The 26,752-nt window shown below is 43.7% G+C and overlaps 1 protein-coding gene across 1 annotated transcript in view; it reads right to left on the bottom strand.

The window, feature by feature from the left end:
* ADAMTS12 (ADAM metallopeptidase with thrombospondin type 1 motif 12) overlaps positions 1-26,752 on the bottom strand; it is a 382,516-nt gene that overhangs the window by 19,056 nt on the left and 336,708 nt on the right. The window contains exons 19-22 of the mRNA XM_052659198.1: positions 25,610-26,746; positions 15,158-15,310; positions 6,700-6,876; positions 591-731 (exon numbers count right to left, since the gene is read on the bottom strand). Of these exons, the coding sequence (XP_052515158.1) occupies positions 591-731; positions 6,700-6,876; positions 15,158-15,310; positions 25,610-26,746 (1,608 nt within the window). The remainder of the gene's footprint in view (positions 1-590; positions 732-6,699; positions 6,877-15,157; positions 15,311-25,609; positions 26,747-26,752) is intronic.

The raw sequence follows: 26,752 nt of genomic DNA, 5'->3' as shown, positions 1-26,752 counted from the left end.
AGTCAGTTCTAATGAGGTGGATGAACCTAGAACCTATTATACAGAGTGAAATGAGTCAGAAAGAGAAAGATAAATACCATATGCTAACACATATATATGGAATCTAGAAAAATGGTGTTGAAGAATTTATTTACAGGGCAGCAATGGAGAAATAGACATAGAGAACAGACTTATGGACATGGGGAGAGGGGAGGAGAGGGTGAGATGTATGGGAAGAGTAGCATGGAAACTTACATTACCATATATAAAATAGATAGCCAACGGGAATTTGCTGTATGGCTCAGGAAACTCAAACAGGGGCTCTGTATCAACCTAGAGGGGTGGGATGGGGAGGGAGATGGGAGGGAGTTTCAAAAGGTAGGGGACATATGTATACGTATGGCTGATTCATACTGAGGTTTGACAGAAAACAGCAAAATTCTGTAAAGCAATTATCCTTCAATAAAAAATAAATACATAAAACACATGTTAAATCAATGGACACATTAGACATTTAAAGGAATAATATATGACTTTTAACATCAAAAGAAAACAAATGCTATTTTTTAAAAAGACTAAAACAAATGAAAGAGATTATAACTGATTCTTACCGGGTTCCAGTTTCCAGCGGCCCAGTGACAGCAAGGCTGCCTGCTGCAGGGTGTGGTGGACATGGGCCTTTTAGTCCAGTCACAGAGGCCTGGACAAGTCACTCCTCTCTTCTGAACTCCGCCTCCACAGGAGCTGGAACACTGGTCCACAAGAGGGACAAGGTCAGAGAAAAATCACAAGGTATCATTTTCAGAGATAAAGGGTAGGGATGTGGCCTTTCCCACTGTGTCTGCAGTGTGTGACACTGCACCTGGAAGATGTGAATACTCAGGAGAGGCTGAGTAAATGTTTATTTTAAAAAATACTCGACAGTTCATCTCTAGTTCCATACGCTGTATTTCAACCCATTCTCCCACCCCAATAATTTAGTAATAATTTCCTTTTCAGTTCAGAAATAATAAAAAAAAGAATGTGTCAAATAAGTCTGCAACTTTTTTTTGCTATAATATATTATTAAGTTATAAAGATACATAAAGTTATAAAGATACAGATGTATATCATATAAAACATAACTTATCTTTAGAGCAGAAATTCCCATGATTGCCAAATTAATTATTTCAAGTGGGGATAAAAAATCAGTTTGGTGAGCACTGGTTCAGTGTTAAATGAGATGAGGCCTAGCCTATCACAGTACCTCACAAAGTTGATAACAACAAATAGGCCCAGCTGTGCTGTGCTGTTCTGAGTCCCTCAGTCGTGTCCGACTCTTAGTGACCCCATGGACTGAGGCCCTCCAGGCTCCTTTGTCCATGGGGATTCTCCAGGCAAGAATACTGGAGTGGGTTGCCATGCCCTCCTCCAGGGAAATTTCCCGACCCTGGCCCAGCTGTATTAAGTCCAAATCTCAGTGGTTTTTACCTGCTCACTGTAGCATGTTCTTAGTGTCTTCACAATCATGTGTATTTGGATGCTTTTTGCCAAAGTATGTAAAAATAAATTACAGACTGCCAAAAGAGCTATTATTCACTTTTAAATAAAGAACCGAAGACAGAGAAAGTCAATAGAATTATATTTTCTTTAAAATTTACTATTAATTTGTTATGCACACTGTTATTAAGAATATTAGTATCTCTGTTGGAACCTGGAACATCCGCATCAAGTTCCTCACAATGGCCACTCAGTCAATTCAAAGACAGTGGTGAAACAAGCCCTAAGATCCAGCCCTCCCACCAGCAGGTGAGCCCCAGGCCCGACCCTGCCAGGGCCCACAGCCAGCTGCACCAGAACCTGGCCCCGCCCACCAGTGGGCCAGCAACAGCTCCAAGATCTCCAGGCCATGCCACTAGCCACCATGGGAGGCACAGCCTAGGAATTAACCAGATCAGGAAGAGCCCCACCTACCAGAGCTCCCACAGTAGTCAGTTCGACCACAATAGAAGGGTCCATGTGGCGCACATTGGGGGGGGGGGGTACCCTTAGAGTATACACCTCTAGTGACCAAAGGGGAGTGTGCTGCTACCCCATTGGACATCTCCTACATAAGGCCACTTCTGTAAGACTGGGAAATGTGACCAACCTACCCAATAGGAATAAACAACACAGAGAATTAGGCGAAATTAGAAGCCAGAGGAATATGTTCCAAATGAAGGAACAAGACAAAAATCTGAGAAAAAAAAAACAAAACAAAGTGGAGGTAAACCATCTGCTTGATTAAGGAGGAGTAGTTATAGTGTTAGTCGCTTAGTCGTGTCCATCTCTTTCCGACCCCACAGACTATAGCCCACCAGGCTCCTCTGTTCATGGAGTTCTTCAGGCAAGAATACTGGAGTGGGGTGCCATTCCCTTTAGAGGATCTTCCCAGACCAGGGATCAAACCCAGGTCTCATGCATGCAGGCAGATTCTTTACCATCTAAGCTATAGGGAAGGTAAAGATCATAAAAATGCTTAACAAATTCAGGAGAAGAATAAATGAATAATGTGTGAATTTCAATAAAGAATTAGAAAATATAAAGAAAGACCAGCCAGAGGTGAAAAATACAATAACTGAAATAAAAAGTACATTAGAAAGAATCACTAGTAGATTAGATATTACAGAAGAACATATCAATGAGTTAGAACAGTGGTGGAAATCACTCAAGCTGAATAGAAAAACAGAAAGAATTTTTTAGAGGCCTCGGAAGAATCCAATTCTGCCAACACCTTGATCTCAGACGTCCAGCTTCTATAACTCTGAGAAAAAATATTTTTGTTGTTTAGGCCAAAAAGCAATAACAGAAACAAAAACAGTGGTGAAGTAAGACTTAAAGAAAGGAGACTGATAAAGAAAATTCTGGGGTACACGCGAGACAGCAAAAGAGACACAGATGTATAGAACAGTCTTTTGGACTCTGTGGGAGAGGGAGAAGGTGGGATGATTTGGGAGAATGGCATTGAAACATGTATAATATCATATAAGAAATGAATTGCCAGTCTAGGTTCAATGCAGGATACAGGATGCTTGGGGCTGGCGCACTGGGATGACCCAGAGAGATGGTATGGGGAGGGAGCGGGGAGGGGGGTTCAGGATTGGGAACACATGTACACCCATGGTGGATTCATGTTGATGTATGGCAAAACCAATACAGTATTGTAAAGTAAAATAAACTAAAGTTAAAATAAATAAAAAATAAAAAGAAAATTATGGGGATAAGAAGAGGGGGAAAAATCAGAAGATGCTGAATAGTTCAATATGTCAAATGGAAAGAATTCTGGTCAAGAAACCAAAATATAAAATGTAGGTGTTTTTATTCTGATTAGCTCTGACAGTCCTAATGGAGAGCACACTTCTGCACTAGAATTCTGTTCATCTATTAAAATGGGACTCAGCCTTCCTTCCTCACTACATTAAATTTTAGAATTAAATTTATCCATATTTGAAATGGTGATGTTAATAGGTTTTCTAAGGGTCTGGTGCACTGGCTGCAATGCTCACAAAATAAATTTGAGGTGACAAGTTTGATTCCTGAAAGAATATAATTCTAAAACGTGTGAGGTTTTTGCTCACTAGAATAATTTTCTAAGCTATATCGTTAAATTTTCCTGAGGTTCCTAGAAGGAAATTAAGATAATTCACCAAAAAATCTTTGAAAAATACTTTTGAGTACTTTGAATAGCACTTTGAAAAATCTTGGTATTTTGAAAAATCTTAATGATGGCATGGTAACAATAACAAAGCAGTCATGATTGCCAACATCATGCCTATCACATCAGGCACTGTGTGTGTGGTGGTAACCATATAGAACAGGGAAATGATATACAATTAACCTTTCTGTTCAATAAAAGAACTAATCTATTGCTTTCCCAGCATTCCAACTTTGAGAGTTAACACGGATCTTTTCCCACTTACTCACTGCTTTTAACCCTATATGAGGAGGGAATGAGAGAAACCCCACATTTGGGATCCTGTTGTATACCTGTATGCGTGCATACAGACACAGGGCTACCTGGCCAAGTAATCTGCAGGAAGGGGCAAGTGGTCCTCAAAGTGTGGTCCCCAGAGCAACAACTTCAGTATCATCTGGGTACTTCTTAGAAATGCAAAACTTCAGGCCCTACACCAGACTTCTGAACTGGACACCATGGGGATGGGGTTCAGACATCTATCTGTGTGCTGATGAACCCTCCAAGTGATCCTGCAGCACGCTAAAGGTTGCAAACCGGTGAGGGACATTCTCACAGTTGAAAGGCATTTTCCACAGCAAGCAGTTTAGGCGGGGTGACACTCGCTGGAGGGCCCCACAACATTCCAATGAAGGCATCCATTAGATACTGTGCATATACAGAGCAGCATCACGAGGGCTCAGGAAAAGCGCCTAAAGGTGCCCAGTCCCTAAACAGTCCCCTGACATTTCCGGGGAAATGTTCAACCAACTTCAGTATTTTCTATCCTTACTGTTCCCTCTGAGGAAAGTCTTCCAGCTGTATGGTTTGCTCAAAACACAGCCATTTATAAAGAAGGGTGTTGGGAGGTCTTCAGGAAACAGGCTCATGATTGATGCTCCTTGGAAGAGGAAGTATACAGAATACATCTTTTTCACAACCAGAGAGCAGTTACAATTGGTCATCTTGGATAACTCGCAATTGCAATTACTCTGACAAGGCTATCTAAGCTCCTCTACAAATTCCAGGATCCTGGAAGCTGTCACCAGGAAAACCCAATGGACAGAGGAGCCTGGTGGGCCACAGTCCAAAGGGTCGCAAAGAGTTGGACATAACTGAGCCACTAAGCATGTCACCAGCCTCAGCAAACATGGAAAACTGAGAGGTGTAAGTCCAGAGCCTGGGAGTGGTAGGCACTTTATGTCCCAGAGCGAGACAGGGAAGGAGGTGAAAGAGAAAGTGGTGGTGGTTGTTGCCCCCAGGAAACAGCAGGGGCCTCAGGAACCAGCATGGCCGCTTGACCCAATGGACAGTAAGAAGCTAGAGGGGGTTCAGTCTTCCAGGGTTGGACACTAACTCTGTGTCCCGCATTGTGGTTTTCTGTCTTACCTTTTCTAGCATGCAAAGTTATTGACTTACTCTCCTTAGTTCTCTCTTTGCTCCATGTCTATTCAGCTAAATTCTACAGTAAAAAGAGTATAGGAATCAGAATCAAACTGAAGCTTGAATTAATACTCCACCATTTATTTTCTAGTTGTGTAAGCTTTTTAACCTCTGAGCCTCAATTAAATTCTTTCTTTATCTATAAAATGGAATCAGTAAGGCCTACCATCCAGGTTGTTACAAGAATTAAAACAAGTACTGTAGGTAAAATGCCCAGTGCATGGACACACTCAAAACACGCTGGTTTCTTTATTTTCCTCTTATTTCTACCATAGTATAGTTGGGAGTATTTTCTTTTTTATTGAAGCCAATAGGGAAATGAAATGATTATATTTCACCAAAGAACAGTAACTTGGTTTCACATACTGAAGTAGGACAAAGATGAAGCAGAGTCCCAGCCCTTGCAACATAGGATGGAGACACACACACACACACACACATCCCTCTTTTTCTTCGTATAAACAAGGATCTGGGCATTTGAGAGGTAGGACCCTGAAATCATACTGTGTAGAAAGATCTGACCATTATCCCCAGCTTAAGAGGGACATATGATGCTCTGTCCCAAATGCTGCTCATCAAGGTGGTTCATGTACGACTCCCCAGAGGGACCCCAATTCCCCAGTATATCCACTGAGACTAGGTCATAATAAAACATTGAACAGTCACAGTTTAAACCACACAACACAGCCTTCAAATTGTTGGGCCTTTCCAGCCTCCCCACCTGTAACTGAGTAGGACCCTAAGGGGCCTTCCCAGCACAGCCTCACCCCCACACCTCCACCTCCCACACCGTGTCTTCCACCCGCCTCTTATCTATAGAAAAACTTTAGCCTCCTTGGCCTTCCCCAATTTCCAAAGTGTAAATTTAACCATGAAGTGAGAAAATGCAGAAAAGAAAACAAGCAAGACCATAATAATAATAATAATAATAATAATAATAATAATAATAATAATATTGGGCTGGCCATTAAACAAAGTCAAAGACCTTTAGTTCCTTCTCAAGGGCTATAGATAATAATCTGAGCCATGTCCTTTGAGCTGTCTTATAGATATTGAAACCCCTATCAGGTGGAAGAAGTTAACTATATGGTACCCACAAGTATGTAGACCCAAGACAGGTTGGACCCAGAAGGCTGATGATGTTGCCTCCTGATTACCTCACTATTAACCAATCCAAAGAATGCCACAAACTGATCACATCCCCTACCACCATCCCCTCCACCCCATTCTGATTTTAAAAACCTTATCCCAGAAGCCTTCGAGCAATTCAAGCCTTTTAAACACTGACTACCTGGACTCCTTGCTTGGTACACTAGCTACAATAAATGCTACACTTTCCTTCACCACCACCTGGTGTCAATAGATTGGCTTTACTGTGTATGGGCAAGTGACCCACCTGTGGATGAGTAACACACCCAGTGTAAGGTGTGAATGGAAGGAGGCCAGCCACTGGCTTGATGAGGCCAGCCACTGGCTGAAAAAGGCCAGCCACTGGTCTGAGGCGCGTGTGGTCTTCCCTGGACTCACCAGGTGACACAGAAATTCATGTTTCCCCAGCTGTGTAGATGGTGCCCTAGGCGCAGTACCTGGCTCCAGGGCTCCACCTGCCACTCCTCGCAGGGCTCCAGGTTACAGCTTGTGGTCAGTGGAGGAGGAAGGCCAGCCAGGAAGCGGCAGTGAAATGGCCTCAGGCTCCGGTGGTCCCGGCTGTCCACACACTGAATCTCCCGGATCTGGAAGCCCCCGCTGCAGTTTCTGGAGCACTGTATGGAGAGTGAGAGAAAAGGGGACACCTGAGTCCTTGGCATCAGGCTGTCCATGCCCAGATATCCAGGGGTTTCACAAAGGATCACAAAGTTCCCAGCTTCTAGTTCCCAGCTTCTGGAGAGGTTGGTGGCCTGTCTTTCCTCGCACACCGTGGAGAGAAGAGTCACTCTAGCAGCTCCCCAAGATGGGGCTCCCCGCGTTAGAAATGCAGGTGTGGAAGTGTGAGCACCGGGCGGCAAATCCAGCTGTCACAGACTCACTGTGAGCCCTCGGATGAGCTGCAGAAACGCTCTGAGCCTCAGCTGTCGTGTCTGTAAACTGGGGCAACAACTGTTCTACGGGGCTGTTCCGAAGATTACATGGGGGTGGGCTTGGGTGACTCCAGCGCAGCTGTTCCTTAGGATGTATGTGTTCACTGGAGGTAAATGCAACCACCCACGAGGGGAGCTCTCTGCCAAGATACACCTAATTACCCCTCAGAATCCTACTGAAAACCTGATTCCTCCCTGACTCTGGACACAGGATTGGTTACCCCTTTTTAAGGAAAGCAAAGTGAATAACTGCTCAGTGGTTTCATCCAGGGAGTGGGCGAACCTTGTCCTTGGCCCCACTGCCAGGCTCCCCTGCACATCACCATCGCCCATCATCTTTCCTCCTAAGACCACCATCACATGCCTCCATCACTGGGTGTTCTCAATGCATGCCCAGTGCAAGCCCTTAAGAGGTCCTCCCTACTCCCCTGCCCATGCCCACACCTTGTGCAGAAGCCCCTGCACTCTGATCCCAGTAAAGGACACTGTTCACCAGCAGGCTGCTGATTTCCTGAAGCTCACAACAAACACGGCTGTCCCCAAGTCACCTATGTTTATGTGGCATATTCAGGACGACTTCTTTGGTTTGCTTTTTGACCTCTTGGACTTTGGAAGCTCCTCCATCCTTCATCTAGGTAGATTTTATTCAATCGTAACTCGAGCTCCCAAGACTTGATCTTCAGTCTATATAGAATGCTATCATTATCAGTTTCCCTTCAGCTCATCTTGAACGTGCACCTTAGTCTCTCAAGGCCAGTCCTGGCTTGTCTTATCACTGCCCACTTCCAGCTGGGAACCCAAGGTAGGCAGCATGGAGGCTGAGCCCTGAGCTCCTCAGCCCCCCTCCCCTGGATTCTCTGTGGATTAATAATATGTCCTGTGGTCCTTATGTCCTGAATCTTCCTTCCTCCATCCTTTGCTTTACTCACTACTGCTCTTCCTTTAGACTTGGCTTAAATGTCACCTCCTCTGTGAAGTCATCCTTGAACACCTTCTCCAAAGGATATCTATTTCTTTTATTATTCATCTCAAATCCTTTTCTGTTTTCATTGCAAGAACTTGAAATGTGAAACAACTTCTATTCATTCTGTTCATCTTTTCTGTTAAACTGTTTCACTGTCCTGAAGCTGGAAACCCAAATGTCTTGGTTACCACTGTGTCTTGAGCATACAGCATGTGGCCAGGCACGGCACAGATACTCCTCACAGCTTGTGCAAGGACTATATGAATTCTGAGAAAAGGGAAATTGGGGATTCCCAGTGGGCCAAAGAGCTCTGTGGTTACCATGGGGATAAAGAACATCCTTCTTCACCCTCTCAATCTTTCCATCAATGATCTCATTACATCTTGGCTGAGAAAATACACCACCACCAAAGCCCACTGCTGTAAGGTATGTTTTCATCTGGCCCCTTCTCTACTTGGTAAAACACCATGTTCCCTTTCTGGCTACGGTGGAATAGTCATAATTGTAGTATTGTGGATGGCAAAAGAAAATTTCTCAGAACCTTTCATTAGAGGTTCCTCCCAAAATACTGATCCCCCTTTCTTTGCCATTTGGCAGATAGTGCAAGTCACCTGAATACACAACTTGTGTTGTAGCATAGCAGATATGGGCCCATGTGACAAGGGGGCAGATGGATGCTCTAATGCCTCCATAAATCAAGGGTATTTAGCTTCTCAGAAATAAGCAACACTTGCCAGACAGCCCCCCAAAAGCAAATTCAAAACCTCATTTGCCTGCCATGCTGTAAGCACACAGAGAACGAAATAACTGCCAGTTTAAAATCAGCCACAGAACAAACATGCAGAAAATTTTACACAAAGCAGCCCTTTGTTTGACAGATTTCCAGGAAATAACCCATGGTTAAGACAAGAGGGCTCTTTATTAGGGATAGGAATTTTACAAGACATAGTGTACAATGAGGGTTTATTTTCTTATTTTTCATTTGTTGCTACAATCTGTTATTCCTAGAGTTTTCAAATTAGCATTACCCTTTTGTCAAAGAGTGCATTCACATTCAGTGGGAAATGAAGTTGATTAATACATTGAAGTAAATATTGAGGGAAGGCACTCATTAAATCTGTGACTTTTCTATTTCATTTTCAGAAGGGCCTCTGATTCAGTTAGCAGGAGGGAAGTGGCAGGGCATTAAATCACTCCACTTTGAAAACTGCTCTGCCTTGGTGTGTCGAATGCCAATTACTATATTCATTTTCTTATTGCCCTAAAGGAAGGCTATTTATATTCCTGTTTTCCTAACCTGGAGCCCGTGGACCAGACTGAGGACAGGAGCCAGGCTAAGGAGAATAGAAGGACTGGCTAATGCCCATGTGCGACCAAACAGGTCTAACCATTTTCTGGTTCCCACGCCAGTCTGTTTAACTGATGTGATCGGCAAACCAGACTGAGTTAGAATGAAGAATCCTCTTAGCTTACAGGAGCCACCGGCAGAGAGAAAAATGACACGCTCACAACCAGTTCTTCCTTGTGTCGTTTCTGATTTACGGAGCCATCCTGATACATTTTCCATGTTGGACTCCTACCTAGTGTTCAAATGAGTATAGTGAAATTAACCAACCTGGAATTGGGAGTCAGAGACTGCATTCAAGTAGCACCCTGACACCAAGTGGCTTTGTGAGCATACTTCTACAAGCCTCCGTTTTCTCCATCAGCATTAAAAAGAAGATAAATTGGATGATTAAACTCTTCCATATTCTAGAGTGATATAAGTGTCTGGGATCACTGGACTTGTATTATGCTTTGGTTTCAGAATATTTTCTTGCTCTCCAGAAGTACTAAGCAAGGACATGGAATATTTTACGCTCCTTTCCTAAAACTAAGCAGATTCATAAGACTCTTAAGATCACTCAAAAATAATTCATTCCAAAAATTCTATTTTGAACAGCACCAAAAGTCATTCATCTGACTGCTCCTCTACCCCATCCCCACGTCACTTCCTCTCTGCTATTAGGAACTTGTCTATGTGCCAGCTTCTGTATGCCAATCTAGCAGAAGGAAAAAGTCATGCAATGAACAGAAGTCATAAGGATGCTATGTCATACGTTGTTCATGATCCAGTGAAGGAACAAAGGAGGAGGTGGTTGATTTTGCTTGAAGAAGGAAAGGCTCGAAAAGAGGAGCCAAACCTTGAACTGTATCATGTACCATGGGTAAATGCTCCTTCAGCTGGCAAACAGTATGGGGGACATTCAGGGTGGAAAGAATGACGTACGCAAGTGGAGTGGAGCACAAGGCTTGTTCGGCAACATGTCCATCAGAATGCTGGAGTGGAGGGTATGGATGGAGAAAGAGAGATGGGAAGGGGCCAGGATAAAGGATCTCATGGTTGGAACATCACTCCTCAGCTGAAGTGGAATTGGGTTCATGCTTTCTCTGAGTCTAAAGGCTTTCTTTAATTGTTGTTCTTTTCTCACATAGAGATTCCCTTAATCTAAACACTTGGGGCTTCCAAGAGCAAGTAATAGGTTAGACCTACAGTAAATAATACCAAAAGAAAATAAATGCAGTGATTTTTAGTGTATTATTTTCCTTCTAGCTGGTCAATTTTTGCTTTCTTGGCACAGAAGCTCCCCTGTAACATGCAATTCTCTGTTAATGAAATTTTACACACTGGGCTTCAATATGTTTCTGGGAACATGTTATATATGAAAGTCTATACTTAGCAAGACAGGAGCTCTTTTCCTATATTATTCATTTGTAAAAGTTCAGAACCAAAAAAAAAAAAAATGTAGCACTGAATATTATGAAACTCAAGGTCATAAGAAAAGGTTGCCACTTTTATTTTCCAAATAATGTGACAGATAATAAAGTCAGCTACTGTTAAAATAAAATTGCAACACTGCCTAGGTGGGGAGACAGAGCATTCCAAGAAAATGTAAAAATCTTTGATTCATTTCAGAAATATCAAAATCTGTTAGACTGAGCTATGAGAAGTTATTATCATTCTGAGAAAGATAATAAAGAGGTGGTTAAATCACCAGTTTACAAAACTGCCGGAGGTACAGTCAAAATGTTCAGTCAGGAAGTGTGTGATGAGGGTGTCAACTTTGGTGTCAAACCCAACGGAAGATTTTTTAAGCTCATCTTTGTCACTTATTACGTTTCTTTCAGCACAAGAATCAAAGAATCAGTTCTTTATCCTTAGACAAATTTTAAAGTTCTGAAATTGGCATGCGTCTTAAACTGACATGCATATTTATTAGGCAGTGTTTCCTTTCTTTCTGAAAAGCTGTCATTACACTGATGAGTGTTCCCCCAGTTGCTGGTTTTTCAGAATTGAGAGTATCAGTACCAACGGATCATGTGCTAGTGATTTAAACCCTCTTAAGCCTTCACTTCCTCAGTGGGAATTATAAACAAGGTCCTTTACTGGATGAAAATAAAATTGTTCATCTAAAATTCTTGTGCAGTGTCAGGCATGCAGTGGTATTTGGTGAGTGCCAGGACACCAAGGAGGTCAAGTCTGCCAAAGTTCATGGAGGGCCCTGACTGCTTAGTACTGGGGAGAGGAGACTTGATGGATTGACAGGACTTACTCCACTGCCCCCTGTCCACAGCCCCCTGCCCCAAGTCCAGGAAGCCAGAAGTTAGTAAACACCTGAGAACTACTCCTAGCCTTTACCCAGAGCTCAAAGTTCACCCAAGGCTTTATCTGAACAGTGTTTTACCATTTACAAAGTGGTTTCATGAACATTCTTTGAGTTGTACAACTTTATGAAGTTGGTAGAGGCCATATGATGTACTTCATTTCCCAGAGGTGAGAACACTAAAGTTCCTAAGAGGCTGGGAGAAAGGATTAGCACCCTATGCTGGTGACAGTGTGTGTGCTAGTGTGCTAAGTCACTCCAGTTGTGTCTGACTCTTCGTGACCCTATGAACTGTAGCCTGCTCGGCTCCTCCATCCATGAGATTCTCCAGGCAAGAATACTGGAGTGGGTTGCCATGCCCTCCTCCAGGGGAATCTTTCCAACCAAGGGATTGAACCCGGGTCTCCTGCATTGCAGGCAGATTCTTTACCATCTGAGCTGCCAGGGAAGCCCTTGGTGACAGAGTGGGGCTGCCAACCCAGACATGTCTGATCCCAGGCCCGGGGCTGCTTCTAAGATTCAATTCTGTAGAACTCCGCTTTCTCCAGTATGCCTCTGGGACAAACCTAAAGACCATTACCTTAACTTTGTTTCAGATAGATCAATGCATGAAGAAGAAGCAAGCCATTCCAAAAACAACTTCTGGACTTTGTAAAGGTAGAGATCTTAATACACAGGCACATTGTACTGTCACAAATGTGAGAAAGTATCCACAGCAGTTGTATCAGGACTCCATCAAGGCGACGAATGGTGCTGGAGACAGAAGCCTGTAAAACAGCTGCAATTCAGACTGCACACACAGCAGTGGGGAGTTTCTGGTGAGTAATCTGGGGGACCTCAGGTGAGATCCCTGTGGCTTTAGGTGAGGCTGTGGCATACCCTTCGTCCTGTGAGATTAAAGTGTCTCTGGATCTGGGCTTGTGGCTGGTGGGATAATGCAGAAAGACTCAAGATCAAATTAGAATTCACTCCTCTGAGAAAGTGTTTGTGAAAAGGAGAACCATCGAGTTGGCAGAATCTAAACCCTCTGGATGGGCTTCCCTGGTGGTTCAGATGGTAAAGAATCCACCTGCTGACATGGGAGACATGTGTTCGAGCCCTGGGGCAGGAAGATCCCCTGGAGAAGGAAATGGCAACCCATTCCAGTATTCTTGCCTGGGAAATCCCATGGACAGAGGAGCCTGGCGGGCTACAGTCCATGGGGTCAATAAAGAGCCTGACAAGACTCAGCAACTAAAACAACAGAAACAACAAACTCTGGATATTTAAAGGTAAAAGCAGGGGTATGTTTTCCTACTCTAGGCTTGGAGGTCTGCCTCTGAGTAAGTTTAAGAGTCCCAGCAGAACAGTGCAACTAAGATGCCCTTCAAATCTTTCCTAGTACATGATTTGGACTTCAGACATCCAAACGGGCTGGCTAATAATGTGGCAGTCAAAAATTTAGTCACCGAAATATAGTGTCATTCAGGAACCAAAGTCTAGGATAAAATTTAAATCAGCATCTCTAGGATAAACGGAAGTCCCACATTCAATATTCCTATTGATAGAAAAAAAAAGCAGACGTCAGGGCAATTGACTTTCAGGAGTTAAATGGGGTCTTTGACCTAAGGTTCATCTATTATCCTGAGAGAGGACATAGGATAGTACTGACAGGAATCAAATAACTCTGAGGATTTGAGTTTAGACATGGTGGTCGCCACGTTCTGGCAGAACTTGGTGATGTGTCCGAGATAGCTTCTATAACACACCAGGAGTGGCACAGGGGTTAATAAGTGTATTGGCAAGCCTCCTGGCTGTGACAGAGAAGAGACCCAGAGGATGACAGGGCAGGGATGAGCTGCCAGAGCAGGGCTTCCTTCAGGGGGTCTGACCCCAAGCTACTGGCTCTCCCATTCTGGTTTTATATCAGCTAGAATTCCTGGAATTTTACACTGGACTGACCTTTTTAAAAGTGTGAGCTATTTCACACATCTGTCCTTTTTATGAGCCATGTAATTTCCAAGGAAAGGATTAGTCCCAGTGATGGGAAAGTGGAACTTTAGGACTTGGTCAACATTTGGCAAGGTCAGGGACAGAAATGTTTCTTGAAATTTTTCTGGATAGGAAGAGAATTTGTAGATAGGCATTTGGTCCCTTTTGGAATTTGTTATGAGTTGGAAGAGAAAAAAAAACAAAAAACAAAAAACAGAACCAGCATTCATTCCTTAAAGAAAAACTGTATGAGAACAGAAGAAAGGCAGGTTGGCAGGAATCAAAGAAATGTGTGGTGATTTTCTCAGGGAGCAGCCATACTTTCTCTCTCTTGGCAAAGCTCAGAGCCTTTCTTTGGGAAAGGGGGCCTATTGCAGATTAATGACAGAGCCCGCTCCTGTCTGTCAGGTAAGCCTGCCAGGAGAACCAGAGATGGCCAGTGAGACACCTCATGGTCCTGCTTGTCTGGAGATCTGAGTTTTCCACCAGATGAGGGTGCTAACAGATGCCAGCCTCCCCAAACTTCTGGGCAGCTCTTTCTCCTTCTGAGTTAAGGCCATCAAGGGAAACTGGCTCCTCAGAGAGAAGACAGGTGCCTACAAGGTGTCTTGGTGTGAGGGGGTATGGGGGGGTGTGCTTGGCAACAGAGGATGTATGCACAGCTCACACCTCTGCACCCCTCCTGCCAAGTGGCTCTGAATCCCACCCCGACCAGTGTCTCTATGACCTGGGAGCATCTGTATCCTCCAAGGGCTGGCTCAGCCCCATCACGGTGACAGTCTGGGCCTGATTGCTGCCCAGAAAAACCAAGGCCAACCAATCCTAAGACCTGACAAAGCCTTTCACCAGGGCCGTCAGCACAGAGAAATGAGTAACCACTCTAGGTTAGCAAGGACAGGAACATCGCACTTCAAAGAGATCAATATAGGAAAGATGCTTTTAAAGACCAAGCTTTGATGTTTCAGCTTTCTTTTCATTTTGAGTCTGGCAGATTCCATGCTTTGTGAGCAGCTGCTGAACCATGATTTAATTACATGTGCTCATGTATCATTATTAATTATAATGTTCAGTTTAAGCAATTTAGAAATAGTGTTGCAGGCTGGACAAGCAAATTAAATTACACAAATTTAACTTCTTTCTTTCTCAGTTTATCCGGTAAGGGAGGACAAGCGGATAAAAACACGTGGGCTAATGAAAACTCCGTGCTTGCTCTAAGGCTACTGTGTAGCTGAAAGTAGCCTTATGACACCTGTGGTTCACTCATCTGCCAGTTTATCACAGAAAAGGGAAGAAGGGAGGCAGGAAGGGAAGCAGGAAAGCTACTATAGCAAATGGTGTAAGTTCCTCCGCCTCCGCCCCCCAAAACACGGCTGAGCTGATCAATTACCTTGCTCCAGTTTCCCACTTTCCAGCCAGCGCAGGGACGGAGGTGGCACCTCTTGGCCGGGTCTGGCCTCTGCAGGGCAGCACAGTCGGAATCCACCTGGGTGCTGCACTGCACGCTCCGCCAGTAGGTCCCCAGCCCGCACGTGGTGGAACACTGCCCGGGGAGGAGGGAGAGATGACAGAGGCTCAGGGCTGCTTCCTCACGTACACCCCACCCTACCCCACCCCACCCCACCCCACCCTGGAGGCAGGGATGCTCCATCTTGGCTACTCACTAAACCTGCCTGCAGAGCTTCAGAAACTTACCAGCGCTGGGGCTCCAGCCCCAAACAATCTGCATGGCTGAGGGTAGGGCTCAAGCAGGAGTAGTTAAAAAAACAAACCCCAGGTGATTCTAATAAGCAGCCAGGGTTGAGAATCCCTGATTTCTATGTGGGAGGAAAACCCAGTGCAAATGGAAATTTGCTTCCCCTTAAAAAGTATCCTGGCCAGAAGGTCTATGGAATGACTACGAGCTTACAGGCACACTGCTGCATTTCATCAACGCTGTTCATGGGAAGGGAAGAGTAGAAACTAGCCTAGGTCAACAGTTTTTTCAACTGGCTCATTTATGGAGGTAAATGGGCTTCCCTGGTGGCTCAGTGGTAAAGAATCAGCCTGGCAATGCAGGAGAGGTGGCTTCGATCCCTGGGTCAGGAAGGTCCCTTGAAGAAGGAAATGGCAACTCACTCCAGTATTCCTACCTAGAAAATCCCATGGATGGAGGAGTCTACAGGCAGACTACAGTCCATGAGGTCACAAAGAGTCAGACACAACTGAGCAACTGAGCACTGTATTATGTGTGTATATATACTAGTGAGCCACCAGGGAAGTACATTTATCTCCATAAATGAGCCAGTTGAAAAAACTGTTGACCTAGGCTATTTTCTACTCTTCTCTTTCCATGAACAGCATTGATGAAATGCAGCAGCATGCCTGTAGCTCGTAGTCATTCCACAGACCTATGTGTGTGTGTGTGTGTGTGTGTGTGTATACACATAATACATATATACACATAATTCATATATATACATAGTACATATATACACATATACATAATACCTATATATATATAATATGAAAGTGATAGTCACTCAGTCATGTCTGACACTTTGTGACCCCATGGACTGAATTCTCCAGGCCAGAATACTGGAGTGGGTAGCCTTTCCCTTCTCCAGGGGATCTTCCCAACCCAGGGATTGAATCCAGTTCTCCCACATTGCAGGAGGATTCTTTAAGAGAGCTGAGCCATCAGGGAAACCCAAGAATACTGGAATGGGCAGCCTATCCCTTCTCCAGGGTATCTTCCCGAGCCAGGAATGAAACTGGGGTCTCCTACATGGCAGGCAGATTCTTAACCAGCTGAGCTACCAGGGAAGCCCATATATATAATATATATTAGAGATAATAACAGCTGAAGTGCATAGACTCATTGCACTAGTGGCCCCACTGTTCACACCCATGCTATTTGCAATGGACTTCACAGCTCCTCTCATCAAATGATAGAATGTATTTCCCCAGTTGTTGAATCAGGACTGTTATTTCACTTTTCTTTTGCCAAGAAATTGCAGTGGATGATGCTGTGCAAGTTCTTAAGAAATCTTGCTTGTTCCAGTTCTCTGTCTTGGACCCTTGTCTCTGCCATGAAAATAAAACTGGCTAACCTACTGAAGGATGAGAGATCATGTGAAATTAAGCTGGGTGACCCAGCTGAGGCCATCCCAGACCAGCCAGGCTTCAGCCAACCCTTTACCAGATGCATGACAAGCCAAGCTGAGATCAGCTAAGCTCAGCCTGGGTCAGAAGACACGTTCAGCAACCCACAGACTCATGGACAAAAATGAACGTTTACTGAGGTTTTATGGTTGGTTGTTGTATAGCACTATTGTAATAGACATTGGATACAACTACACAACAGTTACTTTTCCTATATTTTCTCTAACCTTGGAGACTCAGGATACAATTAGAATTCTGCAGTTGACTAATTGTGTGATCTTTGGTGGTTTCCTAACTTCTGTACCAAGTAAAACTGGTGATAACACTAGGACCTCATTTATTAAGTTGCTGTGAGAAAAGTAGAGTTAATCCACACACAAAGTGAGGGCTCTACAAATGCTGCCTATAAACATAGCAGTGTAGCTGAAGCTCCAATACTTTGGTCACCTGATGTGCAGAGCCGACTCTTTAGAGAAGACTCTGATGCTAGGAAAGATTTAAGGCAGGAGGAGAATGGGACGACAGAGAATGAGATGGTTGGATGACATCACCAACTCAATGGACATGCGTTTGAGCAAGCTCCGGGAGATAGTGAAGGACAGGGAAGCCTGGCATGCTGCAGTCCATGGGTAGCAAAGAGTCGGACACAGCTGAGCGACTGAATAACAACAACAATACACACAGCACATAACAACACACATAGCACACCTGCCAAGTCAGCGTTATGAGTCCCGCTTTCCAGATTTCTGGGGCCCAGAGAGCTTAGCAGTCATGCTTGAGGTCACACAGACACTACAATGTTAATTTTACACCATGGCAAGGAGAAAAACAGTGTTTGTTACAAACCCAGGACAGGAGCTAGTGAGACCAAATTTCCAGGTTAGTGATGACCCTGGTACATCTCAAGTGATGTCTGTAGCTCTTTGTGCCATATTTACGTGGTAAATAAACATGTATCTCTGGGGCTCTGAGTCTGGTCCTGTAGGGTTCAGATGTGAGCAGACATTTGTTTAATTCCTTTTTGACAATTTCTATTTAGGCAGCAAACAAGTCCAAAGACAAAGATGACAGGAGGACATTCACAGAATGCAGTAAGCAAAAGGGGATTCCACTGATCGTCTCTTATGTCGGTTTAAAATTGGGAGTGGGCTGCAGAGAACAGAAGATCCCAAGGAGGGAGAGGAATAGCTTCTCTTTGTCCTGGGAACCTTCTCCCTCATTCCAGCCAGTGACCCTGTGATAACTGATTTACCAGGTCAAGGAGCAGGCATTGGGGTGTTCGGAACTGGAACTGCCGTGCAGGGCTATATCAGAATCAAGTGAAAACTGCTGTGAAAGGCTGTGGAAAATTATAGTCACTTCCATTTACACGACTGCACAGCATACAATTCACTGACTGGCCCAGGGCATCTGACTGAATGAAGAGGCCGTGAGATGAGAAGTGATCTTCTGTTGCAATGAGATCCACACCCATGCACACTGTGAAGCTCCTGAGTTTTCTGTCTTGTAATATATCTCAAAGCAAATACTTACTGAGCACTTCCTATATGCCTGACGCTCTTCTACACAGTTAGTCCTCTTATTTCATAATAATCGTATGAATCAGGCATTGTCATCCTCATTTTAAAAATGAGAAAACGGGTGTGGAGAGAACACACAGAGTAAGTGATGGAGCTAATACTCAAACCCAGAATGTCTGCTTTCAAGTTTTATGTCTATACACAACATGAACTTGGTTTTGGTGGCTTAGATGGTAAAGAATCTGCCTGCAGTGCAGGAGCCCTGGGCTTGATCCCTGGGTCAAGAAGATCCCCTGGAGAAGGGATTGGCTACCCATTCCAGTATTCTTGCCTGGAAAATCCCATGGACAGAGGAGCCTGGTGGGTTATAGTCCATGGGTTCACAAAGAATCAGACATACACATTTAATATTTGAAATCACAAGTAGTTAGAGGAATATGCTGTGAACAGCCCTTCAGCACAGGACAGAAAGTGGGAGGACAAGGTGAGAGAGATTTCTGATCGAATGCTAAGGAACTTTAGAACTTACTTCCAATATTAAACAGCAAGAAAGTCTTTACGGAAGAAGCAGCTCAAAGCTTGATACTGAAGAACAGGTAGGATTTATTAATAAAAGAAGGAGAAGGAAATTTCAGGCAGAGAAAACCATGGAAACAAAGGCACTGAGCTGAGATGAGCAGAAGGTTTAGTGGAAACAGAGCAGTTGAGATTTGCTAGGCTTAGGTGGGTGAAGGCATAGAACATAGTATGTTGAAAGCTGAATCATTCAAGGATGTGAAGGCTGTTGGATATTAGAGTGGACTTTATATGATCTGATATGCAATGAAGAGACATTAGCAATTTATGATTAGGTGTTTGGAATGATTAGGAAATTCCTTTCGGAAGAGTAATGTGGCAATACATTGCTTGTGATGATATGTGGAAAGCATTGGGGAGAGGAGAGATAGTAAGTACCCAGACCAGCAAGGGCAAGGGTCCTAACAAGAGTAGCGACTGAGCGTCCACCATTCTCGACCACTGTGGCTCTATCGGCATTTTGGATTTCCCACAATGTCACAGGACCCTCGTGATCTGTGGCTCCTAGACTCTGAATGCTGGCATCAGCCCCTCCGCCAGCACAGTAATAAACAAAGCATCCCTGCTTTTTTTTTATATGCCACCCAGCAGCAGACTGGAAAACACGGGGCCTAAATGAGCAGGAAATACAGAGATGACAGACACGATGTTTTTATTTCCTGTTCACTGAGGCCTCCCCAGTGGCTCAGTGGTAAAGAAACTGCCTGCAATGCAGGAGACGTGGGTTCAATCCCTGGGTTGGGAAGATCCCCTGGAGAAGGAAATGGCAACCCACTCCAGTATTCTTTTTTTTTAATTAATTGATTTATTTTAATTGGAGACTAATTACTTTACAATATTCTGGTTGTTTTCACCATACATCAACATGAATCAGCCACAGGTGTACAGATGTCTCCCCATCCTGAACCCCCTTCCCACCTCCCTCCCCACCCCATCCCTCTGGGTTGTCCCAGAGCACCAGCTTTGAGTGCCCTGCTTCATGCATCGAACTTGCACTGGTCATTTCTTTAACATATGGTAATATACATGTTTCAATGCTATTCTCTCATATCGTCCCACCCTCTCCTTCCACGGAGTCGAAAAGTCTGTTCTTTACATCTGTGTCTCTTTTGCTGTCTTGCATATAGGGTCATCATTACCATCTTTCTAAATTCCATATATATGTGTTAATATATACTGTATTGGTGTTTCTCTTTCTGACTTACTTCACTCTGTATAATAGGCTCCAGTTTCGTCCACCTTATTAGAACTGACTCAAACGCAGTCTTTTTTTTTTTAATAGCTGAGTAATATTCCATTGTATATATGTACCACAACTTCCTTATCCATTCCTCTGGCAATGGACATCTAGGTTGCTTCCATGTCCTAGTTACTGTAAACAGTGCTGCAATGAACATCCCACTGCAGTATTCTTGTCTGGAGACTCCCATGACAGAGGAGCCTGGCGGGCTACAGTCCATGGGGTGGCAAAAGAGTTGTACATGACTGAGCAACTAAACAAGTGAACAGGAAATAAAGAGAAGATGACAGACATGATGAGAGGACAGACACAGAGCCAAAAAACTGTGAGGGTTTTTCTAGTAGGACAGGGAAGCCTGATATCAGTGGTTATCCTGGGCTTCCTAAGGTGTAGTGGCTGAGTGGCCAATGAGACCGTTCTAGGGAGGGACAATCCTGAAGAAACAACTTCAGAGATGGGTAGAATAAAAAATCAGGGGACAGTGGAAATTCACAACCCAAAGTTTTCATTCTGAATCCTGATCCTCTCAGACAGTTCTGTGTATTAAACGTTTTGTTTCAAAAGACGCTTAAAGGGTGCAGGCACCAAGCCCAGTCATGTAGGGGACTCCTGCCAAATGTCGACTTCCAGTCTCATATTACCCTTGTAGCTTTAAAAACCTCTGCTGCTGCTGCTGCTGCTGCTAAGTCACTTCAGTCGTGTCTGACTCTGTAAGACCCCATAGAAGGCAGCCCACCAGGCTCCCCTATCCCTGGGATTCTCCACGCAAGAATACTGGAGTGGGTTGTCATTTCCTTCTCCAATGCATGAAAGTGAAAAGTGAAAGTGAAGTTGCTCAGTCGTGTCCAACTCCTAGCGACCCCATGGACTGCAGCCCACCAGGCTCCTCCGTCCATGGGATTTTCCAGGCAAGAGTACTGGAGTGGGGTGCCATTGGCTTCTTCGAAAAACCTCTGCAGTCTGGGCCAACTCCCTTTTTCCAGCCAAACTGCCTAGATTAATAGTTCCCAACAGCTCCACCATGGTTGCCAAATATTGGGTGAGCTAGGATGTACTCAATAAGGCAGTTTATTTCTGTCAAAGTCAAAGGATGACAGGAGATAGAATTAATTCTTTGTATCGTGACTGCCTATAGTCAGAATGTTTCAATTAACCTCTGGGCTTAAACAGTCATTGGAGTTGATAGGTACTTCTATTTAGGTTTACTCTGTTTGAATATAATAACTTCTCACTAGATCAATTAACACTTGTCAGTTAATTAACATATATTAAATATCCTCAGGACAAAAGCATTAAAACACATTTACATAAGAGGATGGGAAAGGAAACTAATTTCTAGGTCATTCAAAGCTACTTTTTAATGAAACTTTTGTAATGTATTATTCTGTGGACTGAGAAGAGCTGTCCATCTTTATTAACACTCCTAATGTGAGGACTGTTAAGAGCTGTCCATCTTTATTAACACTCCTAATGTGAGGACTGTTTCATCTGAAAGGGTCTCTCCTTCAGGCTGTACTTTAGTGTCTCCTTCCATTTCAATATTATAAATGTTCCCCCAAAAGTCACCAGTGACTTGCTCATTGTAAGACCCACTAGGTCCACGGTCAGTTCTCACGTTGCTTGATGTCCATGGCACTACACCTCTTGATTTGAGTCTTAATTAGTAGACTGTTCCTTACTAGTCTTTCACATGTGACCTCTTTGTCAGCCAGCTTCTTAAAATGTTGGGTTTTTTCCCCAGAGTCCCATCCTTAGGCCACTCCTGTTTGCAGCCTACAGGTTGTACTTGGATAACCTCTCTCACTTCCAAGGTTTGAACTTCTCGCTACTGGTCATGGCTACCAAATGCCATCTCCAGTTTTCACCACTCTCAAGAACCTCAGATAAATATACACAAATATCTGCTGGTTATCCTTTGGATAGCCCAGAGGTCCTGCCAACTAAACTCAGTCTATAACTGGACTCATCATCCTTTCTTCGTCTCTGTTGAAACTCACTCTTTCTGTACATTGTATGATATCTCAGTTAATGGGAGCACCACCCATTGGCTACTCAAGATTTCAATGGAATAGTCATGCAGACTCCTCCACACCTCTCTTCTCCTCACATTCCACATCCAATTATTCAGAGTCCTACTGATTTTAAGTTCCCCACGCCTCCTGAATTTATCTTTCCCCCTTCATCCCAAGCATTCTTGTCATAGTTCTCATTCCTCATCTAGACTATTGCAGTATCCTCCCAACATGTCAAATCCCTCATCCTCACTGCTTCCGGAACGGGCTACCTAAAACACACAGTGGGCCATGTCTTTCAGTGGCAGAGACTGCTAGATCCTCACTGCAGTCCTTTTTCCTCATCCTCCTGGGCATTCAACTAGATTATGTTTTCTATCCATTTTGCACTTTGCTTGGGTCAAATGACTGAGTTCTAGACAGTGGAACATGAGCAAAAGTGAAAAATGCCCCCTTCTAGGTTTGGCCCATAAAATCTCCCTCGGGAGAGCCTCTGTGCTCTTTTCCTTCCTGACTGTGACTAGGATGGTGACCCCAGGGCCAATTTGAAGATGGGAGGATGGGAGAGCCATTGTCAGACTGGAGTCTCAAAGAACTGTTACATGGGTCAGAGCCTCATTCTCTACTGCTACCATTGCAGACACGGAATTACCATGTATTGTTATGTGCGTGAGAAATCAACTTCCATTTTGGTGAACCGTAACTTGTTTGGCTCTATTTGTTAACAACAGCCTACCTCTCATGTGTGCATCTGTGTGTGACTTCTAAGTATACACACAGATTGTGCATATGCCATTCTGTACAATGTGTCATTCATACTTTATTCTGATATTGATACCATATGCATGCCTTTCATCTAGTCATTCACCCCTTGTTTGTCCTACCTCATATTTTTCTCAAGACCCACGGTATCTTTAACAGAAGGTGCTTTCAGACTTCATCTCCATTGACTAACAAAATCCTAAAAATTAACAGGTAGCCTCCGTTTCCATAACTTGTTCTCTTTGTTGTTGAATTTAGACCAGACTGTTTTGTTGGATAGAGGACAATGAGCCTATTTAAGTTCTTTAGGGGTGACCCATGTTTTTGAAAGGAAAAATACCTCTTGAGGGTACTATGTGAAATGATATCATTCATAAAACCTACACAGTACATTTTTATTTCAAATATCTAGGCTGGCTGAATCCACTTCGGTGACGATTTGCTCCTGTGAACTCAAAAATAACCACAGGCCCTCAATGTTATTTGAAAGCACCTTCTTATGAACCATGTGATTTTCTCATCTGTCTACCCAGGGTTACCACATAACTGGCATTATTTTTATGGATCATATGATCAAAGAAGAAACAAATATAACAGAAGGTAGAGAGAGTGGTGAGGTTTCTGATTGTAAAGCAATGGATCATAGGCTATGAAGTCCATCTGCTTAGGTTCAGATCTCTGCCGTGTGTGTGTGTGAGTGATTCTGGCTAGTTTTCACCTTTCAGCTCTTCCTCATCTCAACAATGGGAGCCATATTACCAATCTCCTTGGGCAGTGCAGAGAATTAGCATAAAGTCATTCTATAAAGCATGGCACACACTTCATACGTATTCACTGTCAACGTCCCCCTCATCATTAAGAGCCCAATTAGACTTTGCTAACATTGGAAAAGACCCTGATGCTGGGAAAGATTGGGGGAGGAGGAGAAGGGGACGACAGAGGATGAGATGGCTGGATGGCATCACCAACTCAATGGACATGAGTTTGAGTAAACTCTGGGAGTTGCTGATGGACAGGGAGGTCTGGCGTGCTGCGATTCATGGGGTCACAAAGAGTCAGACATGACTGAGCGACTAAACTGAACTGAACGGAAAGAAATCTGACCAAAATGTCAGGGATCTGAGATTCATTCCTCTCCTTTTCTGAACAAATTGGATTACTCTAAGCCTGGAAATCTTTTTTGTCCTCCTGAAACTGGACTTTTTACTTGCAAAAGGAGATAATAAGATGATGCTCCATTGACAGAAAATGTAATGAACATGATTTCACTTTAGAAATCAAAATAGATCAACGTGAGAGCATAGTTTGAATGCAAATTAAAAAATTTGAAAGGTTGCATATACCTACTCTTTGCCGGTATAGTCAATTTTGGGACCAGTGACGCTGACTAATTCATACAACAGAATTTAAACTTGTCAGCTGCTGCTAAAATTCACTAGAGAGCCTGCGGATTAGAGTGGAAAGATTTAGAAGGCTCATCTTCCAATTGACATGTCTATAGACAAGTCACTTAACTGTTAAAAATCTTAGTTTCTGCAATTGTAAATTGGTATAAATGGAGTGCTTACCTGCTCCCCAGGACTATGAAAAGGAGAAAATAGGAGACTACATATGAAAGTGGTTTGGAAATTAACATGCTTTGTAAATTAAATGTATTGTTATTTTTACATTAGCTGCTAATACTTCTTTTTAGCTAGGGAGATGAGTCATGCATCGTCATAAAAATTGCTGAATGATTTGAACATGTGATTATTTTGCCACAAAGTTCTCTTTTGAGTTGTCAATTTATTTTTAGCAAGTTCAAATACTGTACATTCAAAATGCAAATGGGTGAAAAATGATTGTGATGCTTCAAAGGATGTAATTAGTTCTAGAAATGGAGAAACAAATATCTAGCCAAATCCCTGAAGCCTGAAAACAAGAACCAATGTTTTGCCATCATGTTTATTTTCTTCTCACTCTATGAGTCAAAAATAGTTTTTTTCAAAAGAATTTTTTTTAATACAAGCAAACACTGAGTCCAAAAAAAAAAAAGAAAGAAAGAAATCGTTAATAAAGTAAGCATAGAATTCTTTTAAAGGAGTTTGCTTTAGATTTCTATTCCAATTGTGACTACTTGATAGTTTTAAACCAGATTCTCAACACTGGCTTTCTGAATGAAATGGGAACTCAGGTCCTCCCATAGGTTTCTTTGAATCCTATGGATTCTCTGGTCCTTCATCATAGGATGTTTACAGTTTGTAGCTGGAAGTGACATTGGAGAAAAGAGGTGATTTGTACTAGCTTCACTGTTCTGTAGATCAAAAGCAGGTTCAGAGAGGCAGACTGAATTCTCTACTGTCACACAACTAGCTGGCTCAGGTCTCCTGATTCAGTTCTAGGTTCTCCTCACTCTATCTCACTGCATTTGTTCTCTTTCCCTGGACTTTTTTTTTTTTTTTTTTTTTGGAGTTAGATGAAGAGGGAGATGGGGGCATGGATCTGATTGCTTCATTTTTTTCAAGTCCATTTGGAAATCTGCACAGAAATGCAACACCCCTAGCTAATTCCATATGGAATCAGGCCTGGGTAAGAAACAGAACTCTTACCTCGCTCCAGTTTCCAACAATCCAGTAGGCAGGGCTGTGTCCCATCGAGAGCTGCTTATAATCCGAGGCATTCAGCAAAAATCCCTCAGCCATCAGACTTGTTGCATCTTCCTTGGTCAGGACTGGTCCAGAACTCTGTGTTAGATTCATGTTGCTTGGAAGTTCTGAGGGGTGAGGGTTTACTGGCTTTTTGGAATATGCTGGCTGGTGGTCCAGAGGGAGTGGAGTATTAGCTGGCTTTTCAGTGACCATCCCTTCAGCTCTGGATGCTCCATTTTTGAGAGTAATGGGCCTTTGGCTGGGTACCAGTCCTTCTGATACTGTGCTAAAGGGTGGCCATAGAGATGTCCCCCCAAGATAAGGTGTTGGTGGAGGTCCAAGTGGTATTTCAATACTTCTTTCCCCTGGAGCATCATTTCCAGGTACTCTGATCTTGGTCCATGTCACAGAGTTGTTCTCATTTTTTTCCTCAGATGGTTCACTGCCTTCCCCTGAGCCACTGTGAATCTCCATTTCTGGCTCTTTGGTCAAGGGACTATAAAACGAAGTCACCTGCCAAGTCACAGCATTGCTGGAAGTTGACAAGTCAGAACCACTTGTCGTCGTGATGACAAGGTCTCCCTCTGAGGTAGGACCAGTGTTGGGATTGGAAACATTCTCTTCATTTGGCTGGATGCTCAAAGACCAGGAAGTGAGGATGGGCTGGGAAGTACTTCCAGTGGAAATGACATTATGGGTGTCCAGTTCAGTTTGGATTGAACTATTCTGCCCCTGCTTCCCACCAAGGTCTCCTCCTTTGGAGGCTATGGTAGGATCAGGGATGTTAATTGTTGGAGTGCTTGTGCTCAGAGGCCCAGGCACTGTGGGTGTAGTCAGGACCCCGGGACTGGGTGTAGTCAGCGTCCTAGGACTGGGTGTAGTTGGAGGGACAGGCTTCAAGGGGTCAGGTGTCGGTAGATTTTTCCCACTGAAAATCGTGCCTCTGTTGGGCTTCAGGATTCTCCGGCTAGACGGGCACTGCTGGAGGCCACAGAGAGCTCTGCTGTTGGGTTTCCTTGTCATGTCGCAGGGCTCATCGTGGTTCTTGGCACACGTGACACTGCGAATCCGTACTCCACCACCACAGGAGACAGAGCACTGGGA

This window comes from Budorcas taxicolor, chromosome 20 (genome assembly GCF_023091745.1).
Source record: "Budorcas taxicolor isolate Tak-1 chromosome 20, Takin1.1, whole genome shotgun sequence".
Lineage (NCBI taxonomy): Eukaryota > Metazoa > Chordata > Mammalia > Artiodactyla > Bovidae > Budorcas > Budorcas taxicolor.
This window is presented reverse-complemented; position numbering and strand designations above follow the sequence as displayed.